This window comes from Castor canadensis, chromosome 1 (assembly GCF_047511655.1).
Source record: "Castor canadensis chromosome 1, mCasCan1.hap1v2, whole genome shotgun sequence".
Classification (NCBI taxonomy): domain Eukaryota; kingdom Metazoa; phylum Chordata; class Mammalia; order Rodentia; family Castoridae; genus Castor; species Castor canadensis.
Genome location: NC_133386.1, coordinates 172,510,393 through 172,535,839, shown reverse-complemented (window position 1 = coordinate 172,535,839; position 25,447 = coordinate 172,510,393). Strand labels below are relative to the sequence as shown.

The 25,447-nt window shown below is 37.8% G+C and overlaps 1 protein-coding gene across 5 annotated transcripts in view; it reads right to left on the bottom strand.

The window, feature by feature from the left end:
* Positions 1-25,447, bottom strand: part of Trim44 (tripartite motif containing 44) — a 186,342-nt gene that overhangs the window by 142,680 nt on the left and 18,215 nt on the right. For all 5 annotated transcript variants that reach the window (XM_074044539.1, XM_074044549.1, XM_074044555.1 and 2 more), the window contains exons 2-3: positions 21,601-21,678; positions 896-1,135 (exon numbers count right to left, since the gene is read on the bottom strand). In XM_074044539.1, coding sequence (XP_073900640.1) covers positions 896-1,135; positions 21,601-21,678 — 318 coding nt within the window. The remainder of the gene's footprint in view (positions 1-895; positions 1,136-21,600; positions 21,679-25,447) is intronic.

The window sequence follows — 25,447 nt, the reverse complement described above, 5'->3', positions numbered from 1 at the left end:
TAACCAAAATTTTTACCTTAATTTTGTGAAATCTGATGAACATGAACCTTTTCCTAGTAGTTGAAATAATATTTTGTGTTTTTTTAAATAGTTGCTCTAAATAAATATGTTGTTTAGTAATATGCCTAAGGCTCCTTTATTTTGTTACAAAATAATAATGAATACAGTAACTAGTAACTAACATTTGTACACTGATTCTTATTTACCTTGTATCTTTCACTGACACTGATTTTTCCCATTTGTTTTGATTCTCATAATGTCCTACTCTTTGGTACATTTTGTTTTGTTTTTGAGATGGACATCTAACCATGCCGCCTGGCTGGTCTCAAACTCATGGGCTCAAGTGATCCTCCTACCTCAACCTCCTAAGTACCTGGAACTATAGGCATGTATTATGATGCATGGCTCCATGAGCCACTATTAATCTCGCAGTTATGCCCTCAATTTATACAACTGACTCTCTCTATAAAATCCAACCTGAAGCACCATTTCACTATTCACAGAATAAATCCCAAATCCTGGCCTGCTTTATGCTCTATTTTCTGATTTGTTCTCCTTCAGCCCATTTCTTATCTCTATAATGATTTTCTTTATTTATACACTAATTTTACAACGTGGGATGTATCACTTGCCTTCTTCTCTGGTTCTGAATTCTGATTTCTCTTCTTAACTATATTTGCTCCATATACAGTAAATAAACACTGCCAGCCCTAGCTGCTGGGCACAGACCCTAGTGGCCAATACTTCCATACTAGTTTAACACACAAACACTTCTACCTTATCTAAGATTTCAATTTGTTCACGTTCAATGACCACAAAGAGGGATTTCACAGATATAGCAGTCAGGTTCCTTGTATTTCTTCTACTATTAATAATCATGGGCATTTTCATTTACCTCTGCCTTTGGCTCAGCTGATTCATTAGAGGTATCAAGTTGTTCCTTGGCCTGGGCCATCTGAGTCATCAACCTATCCATATGGGATTGGATGTCTGCCAGTATCTCAGTCACATGAGCCGTGGCCATTGCTTCTTGGATGTCTACTAGATGAAGGGCCTTTTGTTCCTCATCAGCAATCACTTTCTGAACTTTCTTAAATTCTTGCTGAATAAATATCTTCATCTGGTCCCGAGTTACCTGTAGAACATAAGACAAGTTAAGAATAAGCTGAACAAATACAAAGAAATGGAAGAGTAGAGTTATTGTAATGAAGTGCTAGCAGCCCTGGACAAAATAAAAAGTATGTATGGCTTCTGGCTGATCCTGAAATCTTGGGAATATTCTGTAAACAATGGTTTCTTAATACCTTTGATAAATTTCCTGCTAATCTTTTTGGCATTTTCATTGTTCAGGAATTAATTCTTTATCCTTTTGTTGCTTTTGGGTTTGGGGCTTTTTTTTTTTTTGGCACTACTGGGGTTTGAACTCAGGATCTTATTCTTGCTAGGCAGGCACTCTACCACTTGAGGGTTTTTGTTTTGGTTTGCTTTTGCCTTAGCTATTTTTCGAGTAGGGTCTCATACATATATATGCTCAGACTTGCCTGGGACTGTGATCCTCCTATTTATGCTTCCCATAGAGCTGGATGACAGGAATGTGTTACCATGCCCAGCATTTTTTTTAAAACTGATTGAGACAGTGCAGGGACAAGCCTTAAACTGCAATCCTCCAGATGTCCACTTCCTGAGTTGCTAGGAGTACAGGTGTAAGCCACTGTGCCCGGCAGCTTTTGTTCATTTTTATATCAATAATATATAATTACTTTTAAATTTTTAATAGATGAATATCATAGTAAAAAAAATGCAATTCTTCTTTTCTCCTTAATCAACGTTAATAGTTTGGTATATATACTCTGCTATTTTCTATATGATTATATATATGCACGTATATAGAAATTCTATAGTTTTTATGTAAGTGGTTCACACTGAACATATGATTCTATGTCTTGCTTTTTCACTTAAAATATGTTAGTGCATACAGATTAGCTTCATTTTCTGTATTACTTTTACTATCTGTAAAATACAGAGATATGTATTATATCATATTTAGCAATTCCTTTCTTAATGGAAATACAGGATCTTTCCAATTTTTACTATTATAAATAACACAACAATGAACATCCTTGTTGGCAAACACAATAAGGTGATTGGACTTTGATCACAAGATAAAAGCGAGAGCACACAAGGGAGATAGGAGGATAGGTAAGACACCTAAAAAACTAGGTAGCATTTGTTGCCCTCAACACAGAGAAACTAAAGCAGATACCTTAAAAGCAACTGAGGCCAATAGGAGAAGGGGACCAGGAATTAGAGAAAAGGTTAAATCAAGAAGAATTAACCTAGAAGGTAACACATGCACAGGAAATCAATGTGAGTCAATGCCCTGTATAGCTATCCTTATCTCAACCAGCAAAAACCCTTGTTCCTTCCTATTATTGCTTATACTCTCTCTTCAACAAAATTAGAGATAAGGGCAAAATAGTTTCTGCCGGGTATCGAGGGGGTAGGGGTTGACAGGGAGGGGGCAGGGTAGGTGGTAAGGGAGGGGTTGGGGGAGGGGGGAGAAATGACCCAAACATTGTATGCACATATGAATAAAAAAAAAATCCTTGTTATAATCTTAATATTTATTCTGGAGTCACTGAGTCAATTTATATATACTCTAAAAATACTGAATAATACCACCAAACTGCCCTCCGAAAAAGATATGCCAATTACCTACAAAAATGCATGAAAGTAATTTCCATACATCCTTACCAATACTGGATAATATCAAACTTTTGAATTTTTTCTATCTGATCTGAATTTTTTCTATCTGATAGCTGAAAATATATTATTTTATTCTACAACAATGGCAAATCAAATAAAATACAACTATAGGCACAAGATAGGCAAACAGATTGAGACACTACCAAAATAAGAACTTCTAAACATTCCAAATCTTGTCAGTAGCTACATTTATTAATAACAACCATGTTTACTTTATGAGTATTTTTTAAGTTGCATGTGGTTTTTGTTTTATTTTTTTGTGGTTCTGGGGATAGAATCTAGGACCTCCTACATGCTAACAAGTACTCTACCACTGAGCTCCTTCCCCAGTTTTATTAAGTATTTTTTTATTCTTCAATTTTATTTTATCATTTTTACATTTACTTACATGTGTATACATTATTTGGGCCACCCCTCCCCCACCAACCCGGCTTCCGGGCAAAACCTGTTCCACCCTCTTGAATTGGCATACATTAATAACATGAGACGATTTCATTGTGATAATTCCATACTTGTGTACAGTGTCAAGTTCATCCCCTCCATTATATCTCATTACCCCTTCAAACAGTGTTTGTGTGTGTGTGTGTGTGTGTGTGTGTGTGTGTGTGTATGTAGTATATATAGATATGTAGTGTACTTCAATTCTCATTTCTCAGTGTCCTTTCCTTTTCCCTAAAGTTTTTTTAAGTATTTTTAAACAACTATACATATTGATTGGGGGCAGGAAAGAGAGAGGCCAGGAGAGGGATTTTAGATCTGGAAGAGAATATAGCTGTCTAAGTGCACACCCTTTTTTTTTTTTTTTTTTACAGATATGGAAGTGGACATGGCAGCAAACTTGTAGGAGGAAAAACTCCAACCTTCTGGTAAAGATCTGTCTGGTGCTCTGTTCATGTAAGTTTTTCAGAGAGGAAATCAAACTGGGAAAACCTAAGCAAGAAGACTGAGGAAGAGAAAGGCTGGAGGGGGAAGGAGATGAGGCCATTTTTAGTTAATCTCTTTAAAACTGAAAGACATTTGACACATTAAACAGCTTTTGTAACACTGCCATAAGGATGGCAACACAAAAGAAAGACTACAGGACATGTACTGATTTGACATATCAAGTGACAAGGTAACATAAACTCTTAGGAATTCATATACTGTCTGCAGGTACTTTCCCTGGTGCTGGAGAAAAGGGGGGAAGGAATGTTAGATGTTACTAATGTCCTTGTGTATCAGCATGAGAACTATGGTTTGTATTTATGTAATTCCTTTTTATTTTTAGTGTATATATTTCAGGACTGTTTTATGGTAAGCATTTATTAATGCACCTTTACCCTTGAAATAAATTAGCTCTTAAGTGATCTAGAACCTTCTCTCAGACACCAAACTGGAAAAGTTTTCACTAATAGACAAACTTTCCTAAATGTGTGATAATCTCTTTAAATATCCTTAACGGTCCCACATGACTAAAAATGGAGATTTTTAATAAAAACTGGCTGTACTCTATTTTACTAGACTTCACATACACAATAGGTTCTGCATTAGGAAGCTGACATCACAGTCAGAAAAACTGTGGGTCAGAGGGCAGTGGATGAATTAAACCTGGGCTTTCAAAATTAAATTCTTTACTTCTCACTGCTTTCCATAGGTTTTCTGACATGACACTTTACCATATATATATATACAGAGCAGCCCACAAGTAAGAATTGAAGGCAGAATAAGGTACTCTATAAATAAAACCTTTATACCTTCTTCCTAACCCTGTTCTCTAATTAACAAATAGATACTTTCCAACCTAGTTCGAAGCTGTAAAAACAAACTTCTGGGTCACACATTCATTTGAATTCAGATCCTAAAGGAGAGACTCCCTGGCAGATTTGGCATGTGGCAGACTGGGTTTTCTGGAATAGGACTCCTGTTTTTAAAACTCCTTTCAGGTTCCATTTCATCTTGTCATCAGAACTTCATCCTCCTAAGATTTTACAGTTCTCTAAAACAACAGGCTCTTCAAGTTGTTGCCTGCTATCTGGAAGCCTCTGACATCATTTCCAAGTAGGTTTCTTGGGACTTCTTCAGACTGTCCTATAATCCCCTAAAAGGGAGAATGACAGTCTTATACTACTGGCTATAAAGCTACATGTGATAGTAAATAAAAACAGAAAATAGTACATATTCAGAGAACCCAATCTGCCACAAAATGATAAAATTGGTGATGTGAAAGGTTCTTTTTATAAAACACTAACTAGTAACTGTCAAGCTTTTTAAAGCCAAAGATTTTCCTCACCTGAGACAAAAGCTTAGCGTAGCAGTACCCTAACGTATAATAAAGCCAAAAACAGAACTATTCTGATTAAAAGAGAACTCTCCCCCTCCTCTTTTAAGTACTTACTAGGGTACTGTTTGGTTTGAATATGAACTGTCCCTCACAGGCTCATGTGTTGAATGTTTCTCCCCTAGCTGGTAGCACTACTTTAGGAGGTTCTGGAAACATTAGAAGATAGAACCTAGTTGGAGGAAGCAGGTCATTATGGCATGCCTTTGAAGGTTATGCGTGATCCTCAGTCCTTTCCTACCTCACTCTCTGCTTTCTGTCTGTCCTAAGATAAAAAAGCTTTCTTCCCCAACATGATCCTGCTGCCATGATACTCTGCCAAGCCACCATGGACTGAAACCTCTGACACTCCTTTAAGTTGTTTATGCCAGGTACTTCATCAAGCAATGATAAAACTGACTAACACAGGCACTGAATGTTTCCCGGGAAATCTCACCAGAGACCATATCCTCAACATAAATGAAATCTTAAAAGAGGTTCCTCCCTTCAGTAACTAGCTCCTAAGATGTCAGCCTCTAATTTACAAGCAAGATGCTTTATCTCATTACAGTTTCATTAGGGTGAAATGTCCTCTTATTGCTTAAATATAGCATTTTACTAAAATTAACATAATATTATAATCTGGAAATATTGTGGCTTTTTTGTGTATGGTCAAAATCTAAAGTGAGTATCTACATCCAACCTCCTCATTTTACAAGAAAAAAAAAAAGATTCTAGGGAAGTATAGTAACAGTTATGTTTAGAAACTTTCCCTTGATCTAGTACAATGTGCTTTCTGCTAGAACATATTGCCTCTAAAGATCCCTTTTTGACTGCTTCAGGTTCTGCAAGTTCATTTCTTCCTGAGATGTTTCCTCAGTGAATAGGATGCTTCTCTTGTTGTCCCCACTGGTATGTTATTCCCAAGTGAATATTGGGATAAAAGATTTATAGCTGAAGAGTTAAATCTTACTTAGTACTTTGTATGTGCCCTTGTATTTAATATTTCTGAGCTAGACCAGACCTAAGAGGTATGCAGACTGGTACTTTACACATGAATAATTAAACACCAAAAACTCTGAATTAAGAAGTCTGTACTTAAAAACAACATCCACTCAATGTATTTGATTATGGGCTAGAAGCCATTAAATCCTAGCTAGCAGCCTGTAGGAAACCAAGGTTTTATTTCCTTTTTTTAAATTAGAGGGTGATTATAAAAACAAGCCTACTAGCTAGAAAGCATCATGACTTGTGTATGACTGGAACAGCCACTGTTCGTGAATAAAACACCTACCCATTTCCCAGGCTAGGAAAATTATAAAGCAGCCTAGAAACACAGCAGACACAAACTCTGAACTACATCCCGTAACAACATTCTCAGTGAGAAACATGTTATTCTCATGACCGAGAGAGAAGCCTGACTTGCTTGAGCTTTACAATCGTATGTTACAAATAGTAGAAAAAATAAATAAACATTTAAACTCTTCCTTTAGTCATCTGTAAAACTCTCAATCAAGCAAATTCTCAACAAGGCAAAAGTAGCCATTTATATCTTCACTTTCTTTTATCACCATTTTTTAACAGATCACTATGCCATCCCTATCTTTGTTCCTCAGTTATCCACTTAGTTACTTCATGTATCCACTCAACGAATAATAGCATGTATTAATGCTATTGTTAATGTTATTTCTACTATAAAAGGCAATAATAAAAGCACCAAAATGATGGATGCCAGTGGGATTACAAGTACTTTTTTGTTTTACTTTTCATTTCAATATTTTGGTCAGAGTAGCTGCGAGGATTGAACGCATAGACTCGTGCATGCTAAGCACATACTCTACTACTGACCTACATCCCTACCTCTTCAGTCTGAATTTTCTGTAATCATGCATAATACTTATGTAAAAATAATTTTAATAAAAGAAGCACGGCTTAAAGGAAACGTTAAATTCTCAAAATATTAGCAAATTAAATCTATCAATGCCTAAAACGAATTACATATCAAAATATAAATGTGGAAATTATACTTTCTACGCAAAATTGGTTCAACATTCGAAAATTCGTTACTATAATCCATTCATATCAACAAGTCAAAGAAGAAAAATCCCATGACCAAATCAACAGATGTGTAAAAAGCATCTGACAAAATCCAATACCCGTCATAATAACAACTCTCAACAAACTAGGAATGCAGGACCCATGTTAGGCATACATTCAGATTCACCCAACATCGCTCCTAAGTCCATCTCCCACTTTATACTATGAGCAAAACCATGAGGTTTAGTGCTACTTTGTTTATATAAGATCCTGAAGTAGGTATCCTTTTGGATATGTTGTAATGAGTCTATTTCTCATTGTAAGTTTTGCTATTTCTCAAAAGTAGGTGACTTCACATTTAGGTCACTCATTGGATCAGGTAGTCAGATGTTTATCATACATTTTCCAGACACTAAAACCTGCTCTTTAGGGGTAGTGGAGTAGCTCAAGTGGTTCAGCACCTGTCTAGCAAGCACAAGGACCTTAGTTCAACCCCCAGCTCTGTCAGAAAAACAGAAACCTGCTCTTCAATGGAGCACCAGGATGACTGAAGTCCACAAAGAATTTTCAAATAACAGGGCAGTATGTGCTAAGTAGACATGCTATTATGAATAAGAATAACGAAAACAATATTAGGATCTACTCTGTTCAGGCAGTGTTAGAGGTACCATCATATACAAGTTTTTCATTTAATGCTGAGGCAGGCAATAAGAGTTTTCTTTTATGTTGTGGGAAACCAAAGTCCATGGAGGTTATGTCACTTTCTCAGTGTTAGACAGAGGGTAAGTAAAAGTCAAAGATAACTCAGGTCAATCCTGCACCAAAACCGATGGTCTGAACCACTTCATATTGCATTCTGCATCTCAAAAGGAATTAGGATTAGGCTATTGGTAGGCAATTCAAAACAGAGGAAAGCACTCAGGATGGGGAAGTCAGAGCCCCTGAATGTTAGCTAGCCTTGGTTTTTGCAACCAACCAGCTATGTGACTTTGGGCAAATCACTGATTTTTCAGGGCCTCATTTTTATTTAAAAAAAAAAAAAAAACCCATGAAAAGCTGAACTTGGTTTCTTTTTATCTTAAAATGATATGGCTGCATAAATTTTAGTCTTGTGGAGCGATAATTCACCAATCCAGATTTGTCTCTAATCACATTTGTTGCCAAAACAAGAAGGATTCAGGGTACTAAAATCTAACCCAGCAATTGTTAAGAGTGACATGGTGAAAATAAGAAGAAAAATATAAAATGCCTCTTTTTCCTTTGATAATGCTGCCCTATGAAGTGAAAAATCCTCCCTCCTACTTTTAATCAGGCTTTTATCAAGTCACATGTACTTGTTGCCCTGTCTCCTCCACCACTAGTCACCAATTTCCTCTAACTTCACTATTGACCTTGTCTGTAGTGTTTAACACTGACACCTTTCTCTCTTCCCATGGCTGCTGGACTTGTCTAGATCTCTGACCACCTACTTCATCCCTGCAATTCTATTATTACACGCTCTCCAGGAGACTGTGATTGAGAAAACCTTCAACATCAGAGTTTTTCAACACTAGCCTACTGGTATTTGGAAGCAATAATTCTTTGTTGTTGGGGAATGTGAGTGGACTATATGATGTCTAGTAGCACCCCTGGCCTCTAACAGTAGCATCTTCTCCACTTAACAGTGACAACCAAGTGTCTCCAGACATTGCTGGGAGCAAAATCACTTTCCACTGATAAACAGTACTTAGACTTTCTTCCTTAAAATTTCACTCAGTTTGTGGACTGCAACTATTACACCCCTTGGGAGATAGTCCTTGTGCCTGGATTTTTCTCTCAAGGAAACCAGTCTCAGAATTCTTCTTGGTTTATATACCTTTCCACCTGGATACTTGCAATATTATAAAGCACTTTCTGTGCGCTACTTCAATTAACTGTCACAATGGTATATTTTACAGATGAAAAAAAATTGAGGTTGGGTAAAAAAGAAAATCTGCCCCACACATAGTAAGTAGCAGAATGGAGTTTGAACTTGCATCATCTGACTACAGAATCTGTCTTCTAACCACAACATTATCCTTACATCTTCCCTTCAAAAGCTGGACCTGCTTCCCCTGCTCCAATTAATGATATTCAGACACTTACTTGGGCTACAAACTCTAGAGTCAGCTTTATTTCCAACCTCCCTCACACACTGCCCCCCCCCCACCACCAAATAATAGGTCTCTTGATTTGCTATCTGGAGGAGAAACTGTTCAGGCATTTAACAGCAGGCAACTTGTTCTGAGTGAATGGCACAAGTCACGCTACATATGCCCCTCTACCAGAGTCTGGCTGATGAACAAATGTTCTCCCACATCTATGAAAACCTCTTCTTTCTTTACATTCCCCTCCCAGTACTTGCCACTAAATATCTAGACCCACATTTCTTCAACATTTTAGCCCTGCCTGCCCACCCCATCTAGGACCTTTAATCTTGTCCTTCTCCCCACCTCTACCAATTTGCTGAAACAAGTCTAAATCACAAAGAGTTTCTGAGTGATTTGAAGAAATTGGTCAGTATCCTGCAACTGTGTGTAACTTTTCCTTGGACAGTTTTTCTCCCTTCTTCTCTCTACTTGACCCTGAATTCTTAGCTTTCTGATACTGATCTCAAATACCACCTTTGGTCCTTTTACACTTAGTGACTCTATGTACCCCTCACTCTCTCTGCCTTGGTGGTTAGACCTTAGCTTTGACTGATAACAGTGCTTGACCTGGTTTTACCTTTCACTACCAGAATCATTCTCAGATAGGAACTCCAAGATTCAGTCAGAATGCTCCATTTTTCCTCCTTCTCCCAGAGTACTTCTTCCTGAGACTATAAATTTTAGTACTTGAGCCCAAGTACAGTATTGTTCTTCAACAGCTTCATGACATGACCTTATGCTTCTGAAGCTCCCTCCCTTCACAGTTTTCCCTTCTCAACATACAAACATAAATATACATGCCCACATACACCTTAGAGGCTCAGAACAATGTTCCCTAGTGGCTAAGCACTTAAATTGAATCTGTAAGCAGTTATGAAGAGGATAGCAACTGTGCACCCCAGTCACCTGAGAGAGACATAGTCACAGCTGTCTGACAAGCAGCCCTTAGAGAGATGGAGATCTTAACCACTACTGTTGTAGCATTGCTGCCAAGCATTCGCCCCTCCCGGGACTGCTTATTTATCCTGTCGGCTACTGTGATGGGATTGCCATGACATCTTGCTTATAACCCAGTGACATGGCACTGAACTGCATGCACCAGAAAGCAGCATCACTGCGGATGCTAAGCTCACTTTGACTTGACACTACTGCTTGCTCTTAAGATGCTCCTCTCTTTGCCTGACCCCAGGGTGGCAAAAAAGACAGCAATCACAAACTTTTGAGTACCACTTCTTCTGAGTGTACAGAAAAAAATTCTGGGTGACTACAGGAATGTGAAAGTAGAAGAAAGAATGCCCAGACACACCCAGAACCTATTTCAACCAAGAATAAGAGTGAAAGCTTCTAGACATTTTGTTTTTCTGCCTCCTTTCTACCTGAATGTGGCATAAACTAGAAAGACAGCTTCTGTTTCAGGAACTACTGTGTAGAAAGTAGGAGGTGGAAAATGACACTAAAAGTTTGAGGGGCAACAATACAGGATTTATACTATTTTTAAGCCTGTGGTACCTGAACATTTACAGAAGGCCTATTCTACCTGTTCAAGACAAAGGAAATTTTAAAACAAGACTCACCTCTCAACCTCCATTCCAGTTGTCTACCCAGATGCCTTCCCTGTGAAGTCACAGTTAAGTGTATACTGGGCAAACTGTAACACTAAAATAACTGCACACCCACCAGGAACACTTGAACAGGACACTGTGATGTAGGCCTTAGCTTTTCTGGGACTTCTCTGCTATAAAGGATCGTAATAGTAAAGTCCACAGAGTCTGATGTGGCAGAGAGGGGTGGACTGGCCCTGCTAACTCTATGCTCTGAAAGATCAAACTTTCTTCATTTCTAAATGCGGTAATATCATTCTCATAGATTAACTATACATAAAATAACACATGGAAAGAACTATGTGTACTCTCCAGGCACACAGGACCATCAGCAGAACTGTTCTGCTGCTGAGAGATGATAGTACCTATTACTATGTACTACTACAGTACTCACTGAGCTTTCACAAAGAGCTCCTAATAAGCTCTCTTAAAGACAGGGCCTCCACACTTGGAAGTTCAGGTTCTAATTTTCCAAGGGCACACAGGAAAGACTTTCTTATATATCCTAGGCATTGAGGAATGACGATTTCAACACAGAGGCTCCCTGCCCACATTCCAGTAAAAAGTAACAGGCTATCAGGGAGCAACAGTCACTTTTTCTACTTTGCTAAGATCTCACTGTACAACATCTCAGATATAGTCTACTACCTCAACAACACAGGGGTAAAGCACAAATGGAATAGGAAGGATGGGTCACATAATACTCTCAGCACCTACACAGTAAGTCTATGAATACAGTAGCCCCCAACCTTACAACTTGCTTTACCTTATTTTCTTTTCTATGAAGACTAAAAACTCTAATTCTTCCACTTGGGGAGCTAGCAACCTACTAATCCAAGGAAACTGTGCTCATTAACTACAATTAACTACAATTGATAAAATACTTTTCAGGTCCCCAAAGGTTGTGATATCAAATGATGCTCCATTATTTCTTATCTCCTCCAGTTTTCATTTGAAAGGCTAAGGATGTAGACCAGTGGTAGAGCACTTGCCCAACATGTGCAAGACCCTGAGTTCAATCTCCAGCACCATAAAAGTTTCCATTTTCAGAGTACTCATTAAAAGCATAATATGATTAGTTCTACTTTAGAGAGAAAACTGAAGGCTCACCTACATTAAGTGATACAAATAATAAGTGCTACTATGTGGACTCAGGTCATCTGACTTCGATGTTTGTTTTTCTTCACCATAAAAAGAATAAATGTCATACTCAAAACAAATTTTTTCCCTGAAAATCTTAACAAACTCTACACTCATGAGTATAGTATTCCCAATCCAAGTTAGGAACTTCCCATAACTACTAATACTCTATATACAAATCATAGAAACTTATTGGCATGATGAACTCTGTAACCTTGCACAAGTAATTTTACCTCTTTAATTTTTGTTTCCTCATCTACAAAATGGGCATTATAATGTCTAACTAATCAGGATAAATCAGGAATTAAGGAGATATTATAGAACTATTTCATGTGCCACAGAAATAAACAAAAGCCATACAACAAGGGGATGGTCAGCAACTGGATCACTGAGTTCAATGAAATAACTCTTGCAGCTGTAGAGACCTGATTAATTTTGCCCTTTGGTTAAATGTAGAGACAATCAGAAGAGAGGCACTGTTTTCAAATTTTGCACTTACATATATCTACAAGCATCTACCTATAGGCCTACAATAGACTGAGGACTGCATTTTGCAGATTTATCCCTAAGTTATCAAAGAAAACACCCTTTTTGTTGGGCATGAAGCTAAGCTTCCCTAACTGAATGAAAGGTTTAACTAACAAGGAAAAGGGTGGGGGGGACAGGAGAGTAGGCCCTTAAATAAAAATCTCGCTGGTTTTATCACTATTATCACAGTAAATTTTATGTCTAGGTACCCTGGCTTCTAAATTAAATGTCAAATACAATCCTAAATGGAAAACATGAAGCATAGCTGCTATGGGGGGAGTCCTGACAGCTCCAGTCCCAACTCCACCGTAGTTGCATAATCAGCCCTTCAAATTTTAGGCAGAGAATATTATCAAGTCTCCTATCAGTGCAGAGAGGAGCTGGAACAGAGGGAGAGGACATCACAATGAGTTGACTTTATGTAAGCCATTTAATGATCAAATCCTTGTGTTTTCTAACAATGCTCTAGCCTACCAGGTGACTCAAAACCAGGCCCACCTTAGTCTTAAAATGTCTGTAGTCAATGTGTGTAGTGGTTCAGTTAGGTGGGAGTTTGGGGCTCCAATAAGAAAGAAAACAGTCAAAAGGTAAAGTTACAGGGGAAAGGAGAAAAGGAAGTAGGAAGGGAGCAAAGAATCTCAGTAATATTTACTTTAAAGTGGCATCTTCTTATGTGTCTCTTAAATATGACTTATCTTCTTTATTTTTCTTTTAATTTGATACCAGGCAGTTTTGCTAACTAGAGAATTTGCTCCATAACAATAAATATTATTGCTTCTATACACTGATATCTTATTTCTATTGAGAATATATGGATACAGTTACACACTCCCGAGGCAGCTAGATCTGCCCTGACTTACATAAGCCAGTTAGTTTGCAGCCAGGCCAGACTCACAGAACAAACCTGCCAGAAGCAAAGGATCCAAACGGTGGGGATTTAACTCAATTTATTTGCACGTCATTATCACTCAAAGAGATATCAATGGGCCTTTAATACCTGCAATCTGTAAGTGTCACTAATCCTGGGAAGTGTTAATTGATCAAAATATAGAATGTAGTTACTTATAAACAGGTCATTTATTTTCCTCAGCAAGGCTTGGAGGGTCTCCTGAACTTTGCAGGGGAGAAAGCTGCCCCTATCCTTTCCCATCTGCTGGAAATAGTGGGGTTTCTCAGGATGTCATACTAAGCTCTTTACATGGATTATCTCATAATCTTCCTTACAACTTATGAAATATGTACTACTATTCTTATTTTACAGACGAAACAACAAAACACCTGAAAAATCAATGAGTTTAACACAGGATTTGCCCAAGATTGTATAATTATTATGCTGGGCTGGGGAAGGGGGGAGGAAAGGGAGAGGAATGATTCCAGAGCCTGAGCTTTTTAAAATCTGCTGTATAGAGCCTCTTCCTGTGAGAGGCTAACATTAGATTTCTCACCTTCACCCTTGTCTAGAAGGGGAAAGATAAAAAAAAAAAAAAGAGAGAGAGATATAATTCACATGCCTTCTAATTCATCCATTTAAAGTACAATTCGGTGGTTTTAGTGTATTCAGTTATGTATTTAGTGTATTCAGTTTTAGTTTTCATCAAACTAAAAAGAAGCCCTATGTCTGTCAGCTGTCACCACTCTTCTAGCCCTTAACCCTAGACAAAACTTCACATCTATAAATTTGCTTGCTCTGAGTATTTCATGTAAGTGAAATCATATAACATTTGGTCTTTTGTGAATAACTTTTTTCATTTATTTATGGGATTGAGAATATAACATCCAAAAATATGACTGAAAGAGACCAGAATATGCCACTCCAAAATATGCCTCACTGGGTGGATTGCTTCAAGCTGATTATTTTAAACAAGACAAACCACCCTTTTGTAAGAGAAATTTGTATCTACAAAGGAAATCTCTACCTATAAGGGTGTCTCCCTCTCCATACAAAAAGAAAAGAATGACTCTAAATCACTAGAAACTCTAATAAAAGCCAAAGGTTCCAATGTAAATCTGTATGGCAAACTTACCCTTGTTTACCAAGCTGTTCGGGGCATCTCCCCATAACTGGTTTTCCTACAACAGTATTTAAGTCTGAATTCAAGCCACCTCTTGGGGTTATACATTGGTTTACATATGCAAATAAACTTTGTTTTTTTCTTGCTGGATTGTCTTTGTTAAAAAGATTGGTCCAAACTAAGAACTCTGAAGGGTAGAGAAGAAAATTATTTTCCCTCCATCATATTTCTAAGAATTATCCATGTTGTGGCATATATCAGTACTGCATTTTATTGCCAAACATTCCACTATATAAATATTCCATGTTTTACTCATCTGTTCATCAGTTGATGGACGTGGTTGTTTCCACTTTCTGGATAGACTAACTAACGCTGCCATAAACTGGTTTTCATTCTCTTGGGTATATACCCCCAGATCAGAACTGCTGGGTCACATGGTAACTCATTATTTCAGACTTGTTAACCAAAGTGACTGCACCACTTCACATTACCACAAAAAAATGTATGAAAATGCCAATTTCTCCACAACGGTAAACTTTTCATTATTGAGGAAAAATAGAGCTGGAGCCCTGTTCTGGATCTGTTATACCTTGCTTGGTGAACCCTCCCTGGTTCTTCTGTTTTCTCACCTGTAAAGTGGAAGGATTGGAGCAGATGGCCTCAGCTTTCCAACCGAGCCATAATCAGTCACCATATATAAGACAAACTAACCAGTAAGGAGGTTGATGGTATGAACTAGGTGATTTGGGTTGGCTGCAGGACTAGGAATCAAATTTTACATTAACTCAATTTCTGTACCTGAGTAATTCTAGATTGTAACTGTCATATCTACTGGGGAAAAAAAAAACCAACACCTCACAGAATCTGCTCATGCCATCAAGAAAAAAACAGAAATGTCTTATTAGGTAAAATTTCCCCTTACAGTAATGGCAGATTGACCTTCAGGATTCTAGTTTTCTAAACTTTGCTTTAAAGATGGTAGTGGAATCAAATGATAAAATGCATTTATAAGGGATAATGTTAGGTGAAGAAAAGTAGAAAACAAACCTACGTGGTGTCTGTGTACACATTTAATACCATTTGCTGCCTGAAAGGCCAACCACCATACTATTATCCCAATTTTTCACATCTCTCAACATGTGGTCACTAACCATGTGCATCAGAATTGCCTAAGTAAACCTCAAAACTATCACTGGATTCAGTGGTGCTCTGGCTGAGGCCCAAGAAGCTGTATTTAAAACATTTGAAACACTAAACATTTATAAACCAGTGCAGGTAGCAACAGAATGGGTAACTTCTTCCTTCTTTCTTTTTTATACTTGCCTGCATTTTTCACATTTTTCTACAGAGAATACATAATACTTTTACAACTGAGGAGAGTGTTACAGAGGGAAGCTGTTTTGTTTTGTGTTGATAAAGGCAAGGGAATAGAGAGCTTATTTCTCCTCTTTCCGCTGCTCAAGTGTTTCAGAGGATGAATGAAAGAAACCACACTTGCTTCTGGGTGGTTTCTATGCCTCAGAGCCTACAGCAGGCCTGAAAAAGAATGAATATTTTCCCCATCGGTATCTTTCACAATCAGATCAAACTGTTGAAGCACTTTCCTGAGTTTTTCATTTACCTAAATGCTCTGGGGATTATAGTTCCTTTGCTACCTCCCCACATTTTCTGTTGGAAAAGGCATTCACTAGTCCTGGTACTCTGAGATCATGACAGCTATGGCTGAAGGATTCCAGTAAAGGGAGGTAAAAGAGTGTGAAGGAAAAATAATCCATGAGGGATCATATTGCAAGAGATGACAGACCATATGTTTATATGTTTACTTGTCCACAGATACAAAACTGTTCTTTACCAGGTAAAGAACATGGATTAAGACCAATCTAAAGTTAATTCCTGGTCCCATCACTTACTAGCAAGCTATTTAACCCATCTACATCTCAAGACTGCTCATCCTTAAAACAGGACAAATTCTTGTTCTCATAGGTTCTTGTAAGTACATGATGCATTATCGATTACTATGTACCAGGTTCTGTGCTGATAAACATTGTGGATACAGAAATAAAGTAAACATAACTTATGCCTCCTACTATAACTTTTTTTTTGGCGGGGGCGGGGGTACTGGGGCTTGAACTCAGGGCCTTCACCTTGAGCCACTCTACCAGCCCTATTTTTGTGAAGGGTTTTTCGAGATAGGGTCTCACAAACTATTTGCCTGGGCTGGCTTCGAACTGTGATCTTCCTGATCTCTGCCTCCTGAGTAGGTAGGATTACAGGCATGAGCCACCAGCACCTGGTTACTTATACCTTTTTAATGCAAATTACAAGAAGAGATCAATAATTCTATTAACCCCACAACCAAATGAACACTTTCATATGTTATAACTTGATAGCTGAGCCACCTCAAGCCTTTGCATCAGTTGACTGAATAAAACTGCCCCAGTACCTGGTTCTGCCTTGGTGCAGGGCAAGAAGCAGGATGAAGCCTGTTCTGACCCTTGGGAATAACAGAATACTAATAACAACAATTCAAATTAGGCTTTTATTATATACATTACTATTTGTAAATGTAAAACTTGTAATTTTTAAATTTTCTTTTTCTTAAAATCTATGGTTTTTGTTTTTTTTTGTTTTTTGACATTCTGATTAGTACAGAAGAGTGAAAGACTGGACTATGTTCCATGCAAATGATATCAGCTATGAAAAGTTCTTCTAATTATACAATGCCTGTGCTATCTAAAAACAATAAAATAAGAAAACCATTCTCAGATCTATTTAACTAATTTTATGTTGCTAGGCAGCTTATTTGTTTTTTTTTTGTTTGTTTCACACTTCAGTAAGAATCCCCCTAGAGGCTTGCAACAAGAAAAGGAAAAAAAGTCTATGTTTTAGACAGGCTAGGTAGGACCAGATACCATGTTTAATCCCACTCCTGTCAGGTTATTATAGACCCATTGGGTGGGATTTTAAGATGTTTCCTTTCTGAAAATAACTTTTTGTAAGAGTAATATGAATTTAAGAAACAGAATTGTGCTTTAAAGTATTTGTTTCAAGCACATCAGTTATAGGAAACAACAACACATCTTCTGGAGAAAAACAATCAACACATAACAGAAAAGTGGAAATTATTAACTGCATAAGAGGTTAGTTAGATTGAGCTTAGCATGTTATATTTTTGGTTCAATACTTTTGAGGACTGGGCCCAAAAAAGGAAGCAGAGGGAATTAGTTTTCCAAGCCTTGGTTTCCTCTCAATAAACCATGAAAGATAACTCAGGAAAGCTACAGAATATAAACAAAACTCCATGTATACATACACATACATACACACACACACCCTGAATGATTCTATCTTTTAATTTCCCTAGTTTGGTATAAATGTAAAAAATCTACACCCAAAAATCCTGCTTTGTTTAATTCATGTTTCTGAAAGTTTGGCTGGAACAATTTTTTTGCATGCTGAGTCATGTTACATTTGGAGAGTGTATTACTTAAAAGACTACTTCCCAGTAATCCTTTAAGATTGCTATTAAAAGTAATCTTTCATATTGTAGGAGATTCTACATGCCTAGAGGTATGTACCCTTTAAAACAGGGCTTACCATAGCAATGAACATGCACATAGCTTTGTCTGGTCCTGTGTCTTACTTCTCAAATGTTGCTGATTCCTGTCCTCAGCCTTACCCCTAGTGGCTGGGGTTTGATGTTTTTAAAAATCAGCCTACTCCTAAACTGTGGCACAAGCTTTGATTATCCTCCTAAATCTTAACTAGGACCCCTTCCCCCTCTTAACTAGGATCCCTATTCCTCTGTTGGAAATGACAGTTTAAAGCAATCCTGTCCTCTTGCAGACTGAGCTAACTTTCTAACCCATTTCCTTCCTCTTCCCCTACTCCTCTGCTACTTCTGCTCAAATTATTTGTTTTATAAGTCTAGATCATTTTATATTTTGTTTTCTTTTACAAAGTTGAAATCAGTCTTATTTCTGGGTGCTCTTCTATTTGCTGAAAGGACAGAAAAAAAAAAAAAATAAAAGCAAGCATTAAAGAAAATAGCCAAGGTCCAGTACAGTGTTTCTCAAAGTGTAATCCCTGCACCAGTATCAACATTGTAATATCTGTCACTAGTACTATGAAAGAAATGAAAATTCTCTAGCCAACTCAGATCAGAAAAATCAAAAACTCTAAGGGAGGCTCAGCACTACATTTTAATAAATGCTCTGGGTGATTTTCATACACACTGAATTTTAAGAACCACTGGTATGGAATAAAATAAGGCATCCGACAAATGTTTTGAATAAAATGAGGCATCTCAGTAAGAAGAATTAAGTCTGTTGACACAGAAGGTCTAGGATATTCTGCATAATGAAAAAAACAATTGAAAAACCAAAGGTACCATATAATTTTAAAAATAGAAAAATGTCTACAAGGTTATATACAAAACTGCTAATACTGGTTAACTTAGGGGAATTCATTTTAGTTTTCCTTTATGAACATCTTCATTTTTTTCATATATAAGCATATATAAAATAATATATAGATTAAAAAAAAAACATTTGATCTAGGCATCCTCCACTGTTCTTTGCTAAAACTCACAGTTAAAAATTAACTCAGTCTCCAGCAGACGTCTGTGTCTGGACTAATCAAGCTTTGTGATGCTTTAGGGAATTCTAAAGGAAGTGAGGCAGAGATAGTGCTCAGTCCTCCATGACTCAATCAGTGCTTCTATGTAAACCAGCTGTGCCAGGAAATGACCAGTCATAAAGCCTGAAAGATTCTCCCTTTTTAAATAGGCCAAATCAAAAAAGAGGTGGTAAGAGCGCTGTGGGAAAACAGAACAAACTGAAAACTTTAAGGGTTCTCTTGGAGAGCACCAATTTATTTCTGGAAAACTTTTGTTGTAGAAATTATATATTTAAATGGCCTATTTTTTCACGCTACTTCTTGACCTGGAAGTCACTCTGCAATGATGTTCACCCATTTTCAAGCTGGCTCCCAAAGTATCCACAGCATCTGCATATGGTAGACAAACAAGGGGCTTGAAAGTAAAAGGGTGGTAAATGTACACACAAATACCCAAGGATGGAGTCAGTCCTTACAACTATCTTTTTTTTTTTTTCCCTGGTACTAGGGCTTGAACTCAGGGCCTACACCTTGAGCCACTCCACCAGCCCTTTTTTGCAAAGGGTTTTTTCAAGATAGGGTCTCGTGGAACCATTTGCCGGGGCTGGCTTCGAAACGTGATCCTCCTGATCTCTGCCTCCTGAGTAGCTAGACTACAGGTGTGAGCCACTGGCACCTGGCCCTTAAACTATCTTTCAGCTCATGGTACATCATGGGGGAACCCGAAGGCTTTCATGGATTCCTCTCAGAGGACCACTTGAACCTTTCAGTTCTGACAAGTTTCCCATCACAAGCATTACACGAATTCATAAAGTGAAGCACATTACCTATATCATCACTCCCTCTCCACTGTGCTGCAGATTGCAAGCACATGCATGTGACAGTAACAGAAAACACAGTTGTTTCCCTCAGCAGAGCTGTTACCCCAGAAACCAAAGAAATGTATAATAAAAAGCATTCAGTAACCTTTAGTAATTAATTGATTCATCTTCACTAAAGGAAAAAATACTTATAACTTAAATCAGGGATCTGCCTATTCTGAGCTAAGGCAGTTGATAAAGGAACACCATTTTTTTTCTATCAAGATACTCCCTACCTCTGAAACCCTATCTACTTGAGAAAATAAGAGATAAGACTAATGCCTCAATACTATCAATGTTATATAAAAAGAAAATTATTTTGTAGATTGGTGACTGAAAAGCCTGTCACTCTCTATGGCTCTGCCTCATGTAGAGTTTCAGTTTAGAAAACTGAAGCATAATGTGTTTACACAGCAGAAAGAAGATGAAACCCAGTGCTTGCTTTCCAACATTACATAAAAGAAAGCGTACAGGCACTGGAATCAGAGTTTGGATTCTATCTTTACCATAGTCCAAATTTGGAGCAGATGACTCTACATCTTTAAGTCTTAGTGTCCTAATCAACAAAATAGGAATAATAAACTACTTTATAGGGCTGTTACAATAAAAGCATATACGGAGAGGACGAATGAAGAGCTAAGTGTTTTAAGGGGTACAGAGTTTGGGATAACGAAAACATACTACAGATGGATGGTGGTGATAGTTGCACAATACTGTAAATGTATTTAATGCCACTGAACTGTATAAAGCGGTTAAAATTTTGTTGTGTGTATTCTACCACAATTATGTAAGACCTCTAGCACAGTGCCTGGCTCTCAGTAGGTGCTCAAGGAATGTTAGCATCATTCCTCTTTATAGAGAAATTGGAGGTGCAAGAAGGCAGACACACAAAGTAAAATAAAATGATATTTACTATTTAACTTAAGAGGCTTTGAGTTCCAAGCAGAGCCAACTGGTCTCAATACAAGGCAGTGGCACAATGAGTGTCTCAGTAGGAAGTAGAAGAGAATCTATTAGTCATAATCCCTCTGACATGTTCACATTTTCCAATCCATCCCCACCCTGGTACGGCACTCCCAGAATATCAACTCTCCAGCTCCCAAAACATCTAGTAAAAAAGCCAGGGTGCTTAAACCACTTCCTAGACCAGACTCCAGGTCATAAGGACAAAACCATCCTTAGCAGCACCTGGCTCTTACAAGACGAGAAGCAAGACATCAGTGGTGAACTCCAACTGGATGGGTCTGCATCTTGTTCCAGTGCCTAGCATTACACTGACCAGTACCTCAGATGCCTTTGGCTGGACTTAATAGGCACAGAGGACAGAAGTCTCAAAGGCCTTGTAAAGACAGACTAAAAATGTACTTCTCTGCAGCTCAGGGAAAACAATTAATGATTATGGGTTTTAAGTCATAAAACAGAGAAGGGGAAAAACAAATGACTTATCTTCAGGCATATTAGCATACTGTTTTCGATGGGCAGACTTAATTAGATCTTAACCTAAAGTTCGGATAGCTCAAGGAGAACAAAGTGCTTGTGTTACCAACACCCAATCAATTCCAAAACAATACTTACTTTAGGATCTGAGCTCTTGAACTTTAACCTTTCCACCAACTCTATCATAGCTGCCTTCAGTCCGCCTGAGTCTTTGCTCTAAAAGAAAGAAAAGTCAAGGGTCACCAGAAAGCATTTTGTTGTTTTCTCAAACACAAACAGCATTTCAGAGGACAGTGAAATGAAAGCAATTTTTCCTTCTTATTAGCCAAGAGAACATAACAACTAAGTAGAGTCACACTGTCCTTCTTCCCCTTCTCTCTGGACACAGACGATCAGGACATAAATTGTCCAGTAACCTGAGAAAATTACTGGAATGAAAATGAAATGCAATTTGTAAAGGCTGATTCACTGCTTCATCTCAAACTCAACTATGCAGTGTTCATTGAGGGTCAAAGCCTTACAAAAGAGATTTCTATCTTATGTCCTACTCATTTTTATTTTGATGTTTTATGTGTAAGATACAGAAATATGCAATAGAAATAAAATCAAAAGAGCTGAGATTTAAATAAAAATGGTATTACGGTGTATTAAGAGCACAGTGGTTCTTTATTGTTTGTTGGCAATATTAGGGATTGAACTCAGGGCACTTGCTAGGCAAGGGCTCTACAACCTCAGCCACACCCTCAGTCTTCTTTGCTTTTGGTTTGTTTTTCAGGTAGGATTTGGTCTGAGGCAGCCTCAGGCAGGACAGCCATCTTTCTACCTCCCCAATGCCTCACAAGTAGATGGGATTACAGGATTTTTTCTTTCTTTTTTTTTTTGAGACAGGGTTTTATTATAATGCCCAAGCTGACCTTGAACTCCCAAGAATCTGAATTTGAGTCTTCCATTAACTAGTTGATTAACCTAGGACAAATTAATGAAATTCTCAAATCTTTTTTCTCTTCTACAAAATGGAGATAATATATAAGGCTATGATGAGGCTTAACTGAAATTATGTCTGTACAGACATCAGCACAGTATATGGCACATCACATGCTCCAAAATGTCCCTTGTTTACTACTGTCACACTGTAATGATTTGGTGTAGAACAGTCCAACAAATTAACGTGAGCCCCTCTAGGGCAAGCCTACATGTAGTTTTAAATTTTACAGTAGTTACAATAAAATGTGAAACTAAATTTACTATATTTCACTTAACTGAGTATATCTAAAATATTATCATTTGCAACACATAATTTCAATATGAAGTCGTGTGTGTGTGTGTGTTTTCATATTAAGTCTTTGAAATCTAGTGTTTTTTTCACACAGCTCAATTCTGGGACTAGATATAGTTCACATACTCCAAAGTCACAAGTGATCAGTGACTACTGTACCAGCACAGATTTAGAGCGGACTGTATGGCCTCACTGCTTGGACGCAAATCTCAACCCTATCATTAACTGTGTCACCTTATGCAAGTCACTTAGCCTCCTTGTGTTTCTATTTCTTTATTTTATGCGGAGCTAGCTAACTACAGTTAGCTCTTATTTCTGAGGACTGTAGCAAGATTAAATGAGGGCCTACCACAAGGTAAACAGAAAAGAAAGTTTTATTACTATTATCTGTCTCCTTCAGGTTTTAAGTTCCTTAAACATTAGAATTACATTTTATAGCTGTATCTCTCTTACACCCAATATCAAGAAAGCATTATAAGAAGTCTGAACAGATCAATGACTGAATACATAATCTTAAGACATGACTGTCTTAATAATACATTATGTGTGAAGCATAATCTAAAGTTGCAAGAACTCGTTTTCTCATCTCTTTAACTATAAATGGGGCACGACTACTCATTTTACTAACAAGGAAAAGGAAGCATAAAAATGATTATCATTTTCACAGGGGAAGGGACAATAAAGAACTACAAAAATAAACAAGCACTACAAATATCGCTAAGTCAAAATTGGTCTGAAGATTAGTGATAATTTCCAAATTAGCAGAGCCAATTTCAATTCCTTCAAAACAGAAAGTACTTTGTAAGTATCCATATATGGATTAAAATAAAGTCTAAATCTTTTCCCTCTAACCTACCTTCCCTCTCAAGTCTATAGAGTAAAAGTCCTGTATCAAATGACTATGATCAACATCTGCTTTAGATGTGCTCTCTGAACACAACTTAAATCACATTTACATTCTAGCAGTGGTTCTACATTTTAAAATTTCTATTTCTTAAAATGACGGTATCTTAACTAATTTATCCACATATATAAGTCTTTAATCTTTGTGGTCTCACAGCACATGGAAAAGGAATCTAGAGGTCACATACCAGGGAGCAGGTGAGACCTGAAATACCTAAAAAAGGGTTAAGTTGCCAGACACAATCCTGCTTTTATGAGATGATCAGACAATAAAGCCTGTCTGGTGATATCATTCCTCTAACCTGCTTCTCATTGGCTGAACAAGCAGGTCACTTGTTCCTGGAAAGCTCTCCTTTCACCACATTCCAGCTGCCAGTGCCCATTTTAAGCTCTCCAACAAGAGCCATAATATATGACTTTCCCCTGGCTCTAGAAAACACAAAGGAATGCACTAAACTGTGCCTTAAAACCTTCAGAAAAGAAACAGAACAAGGAATCCCTAAGTAGCAGATAGCCTGTTTGCAGGCAGATGTGTCTAATATGGAGAGATATGGGAACACTTCACCTTCTTTTATAAAAATGCAGTGTGTCAGCAGAACCTTTTCTCCTTTTCACAAAACATCAGCACCATCACCCACCCAAGGGAGAGACCAACTGGACTCTATATTGAACCTGCTATATTCATCCTCTAAATGAGTAGTAGAAACAAAACAAACCAAAAAACTTCCCCAATAATTTTATCCATATAAAAAGCAGTTGATCAAAGAAAAAAAGCTCTTTTGGGTAAACCTGACCAAACTGCTGGCACAAATGGAGGACACTGGCCCAAATCTACCCCCAACCCCTACTTTTCCCCACACCCCAGTCTCGTCCTGAGCCCCAAGGGTGCACAGGTATTCAAGCTAGTGTCCCAGCTCTGAGAACACTATTCTCAAACAGTCCCTTTGGCCATACCTGGGACCTAGGAATCTGTATCAGAGGTAGAATTCAATGGTTTTATCCATTCTTCAGGCAGACAAACTTGGAAAGAAGCTCTGCAGGCTCAGAACATTTTGTTGAGTAATTCTTGGGTCATGGGAATGGTCTAAAAGGGGACACCATGATCAAAGTAAGGGCCTTAAAAGCAAAAGGAAGGGCCAGCGAGCATGGGGTTGTTTGAGTCTAAAGATGGTATCTGAGTATGGATATCCCCAAACCATGGGGTGGTATGTTTTGGTTAACTATCTGTCTGCTAAGGGTAGTCTCTAATCAACAGGTAATCAGAAGACTGCAACCCCTTCTGTGGCTTAATATGTAGACTAGAACAGCTTCTTCTAAAATCTTCTAAGAGCATGGGGTGAGATCTTCCGGGCACTGAATGAAAATAACTTCAACCCCAGGATACTCTACCCAGCAAAACTATCATTCAAAATAGATGGAGCAATAAAAGTCTTCCATAATAAGCAGAAACTAAAACAATATGTGACCACAAAGCCACCACTACAAAAGATTCTGCAAGGGATTCTGCACGCAGAAAGTGAAATCCAACTTAACCATGAAAGGACAGGCAGCACCAAACTACAGAAAAAGAAAAAGCAAGAAAGTGGAGAGCAACCTCAACTTAGATGCACACAATCAAACCTTCAAACAACTAAGACAACTAAATGGCAGGAATCACCACATACCTATCAGTACTAACACTTAATGTTAACGGACTTAATTCACCCATCAAAAGGCACCGCTTGACGAAATGGATTAAAAAGGAAGATCCAACAATTTGTTGCTTACAGGAGACCCATCTCACCGAGAGAAACAAGCATAGGCTTA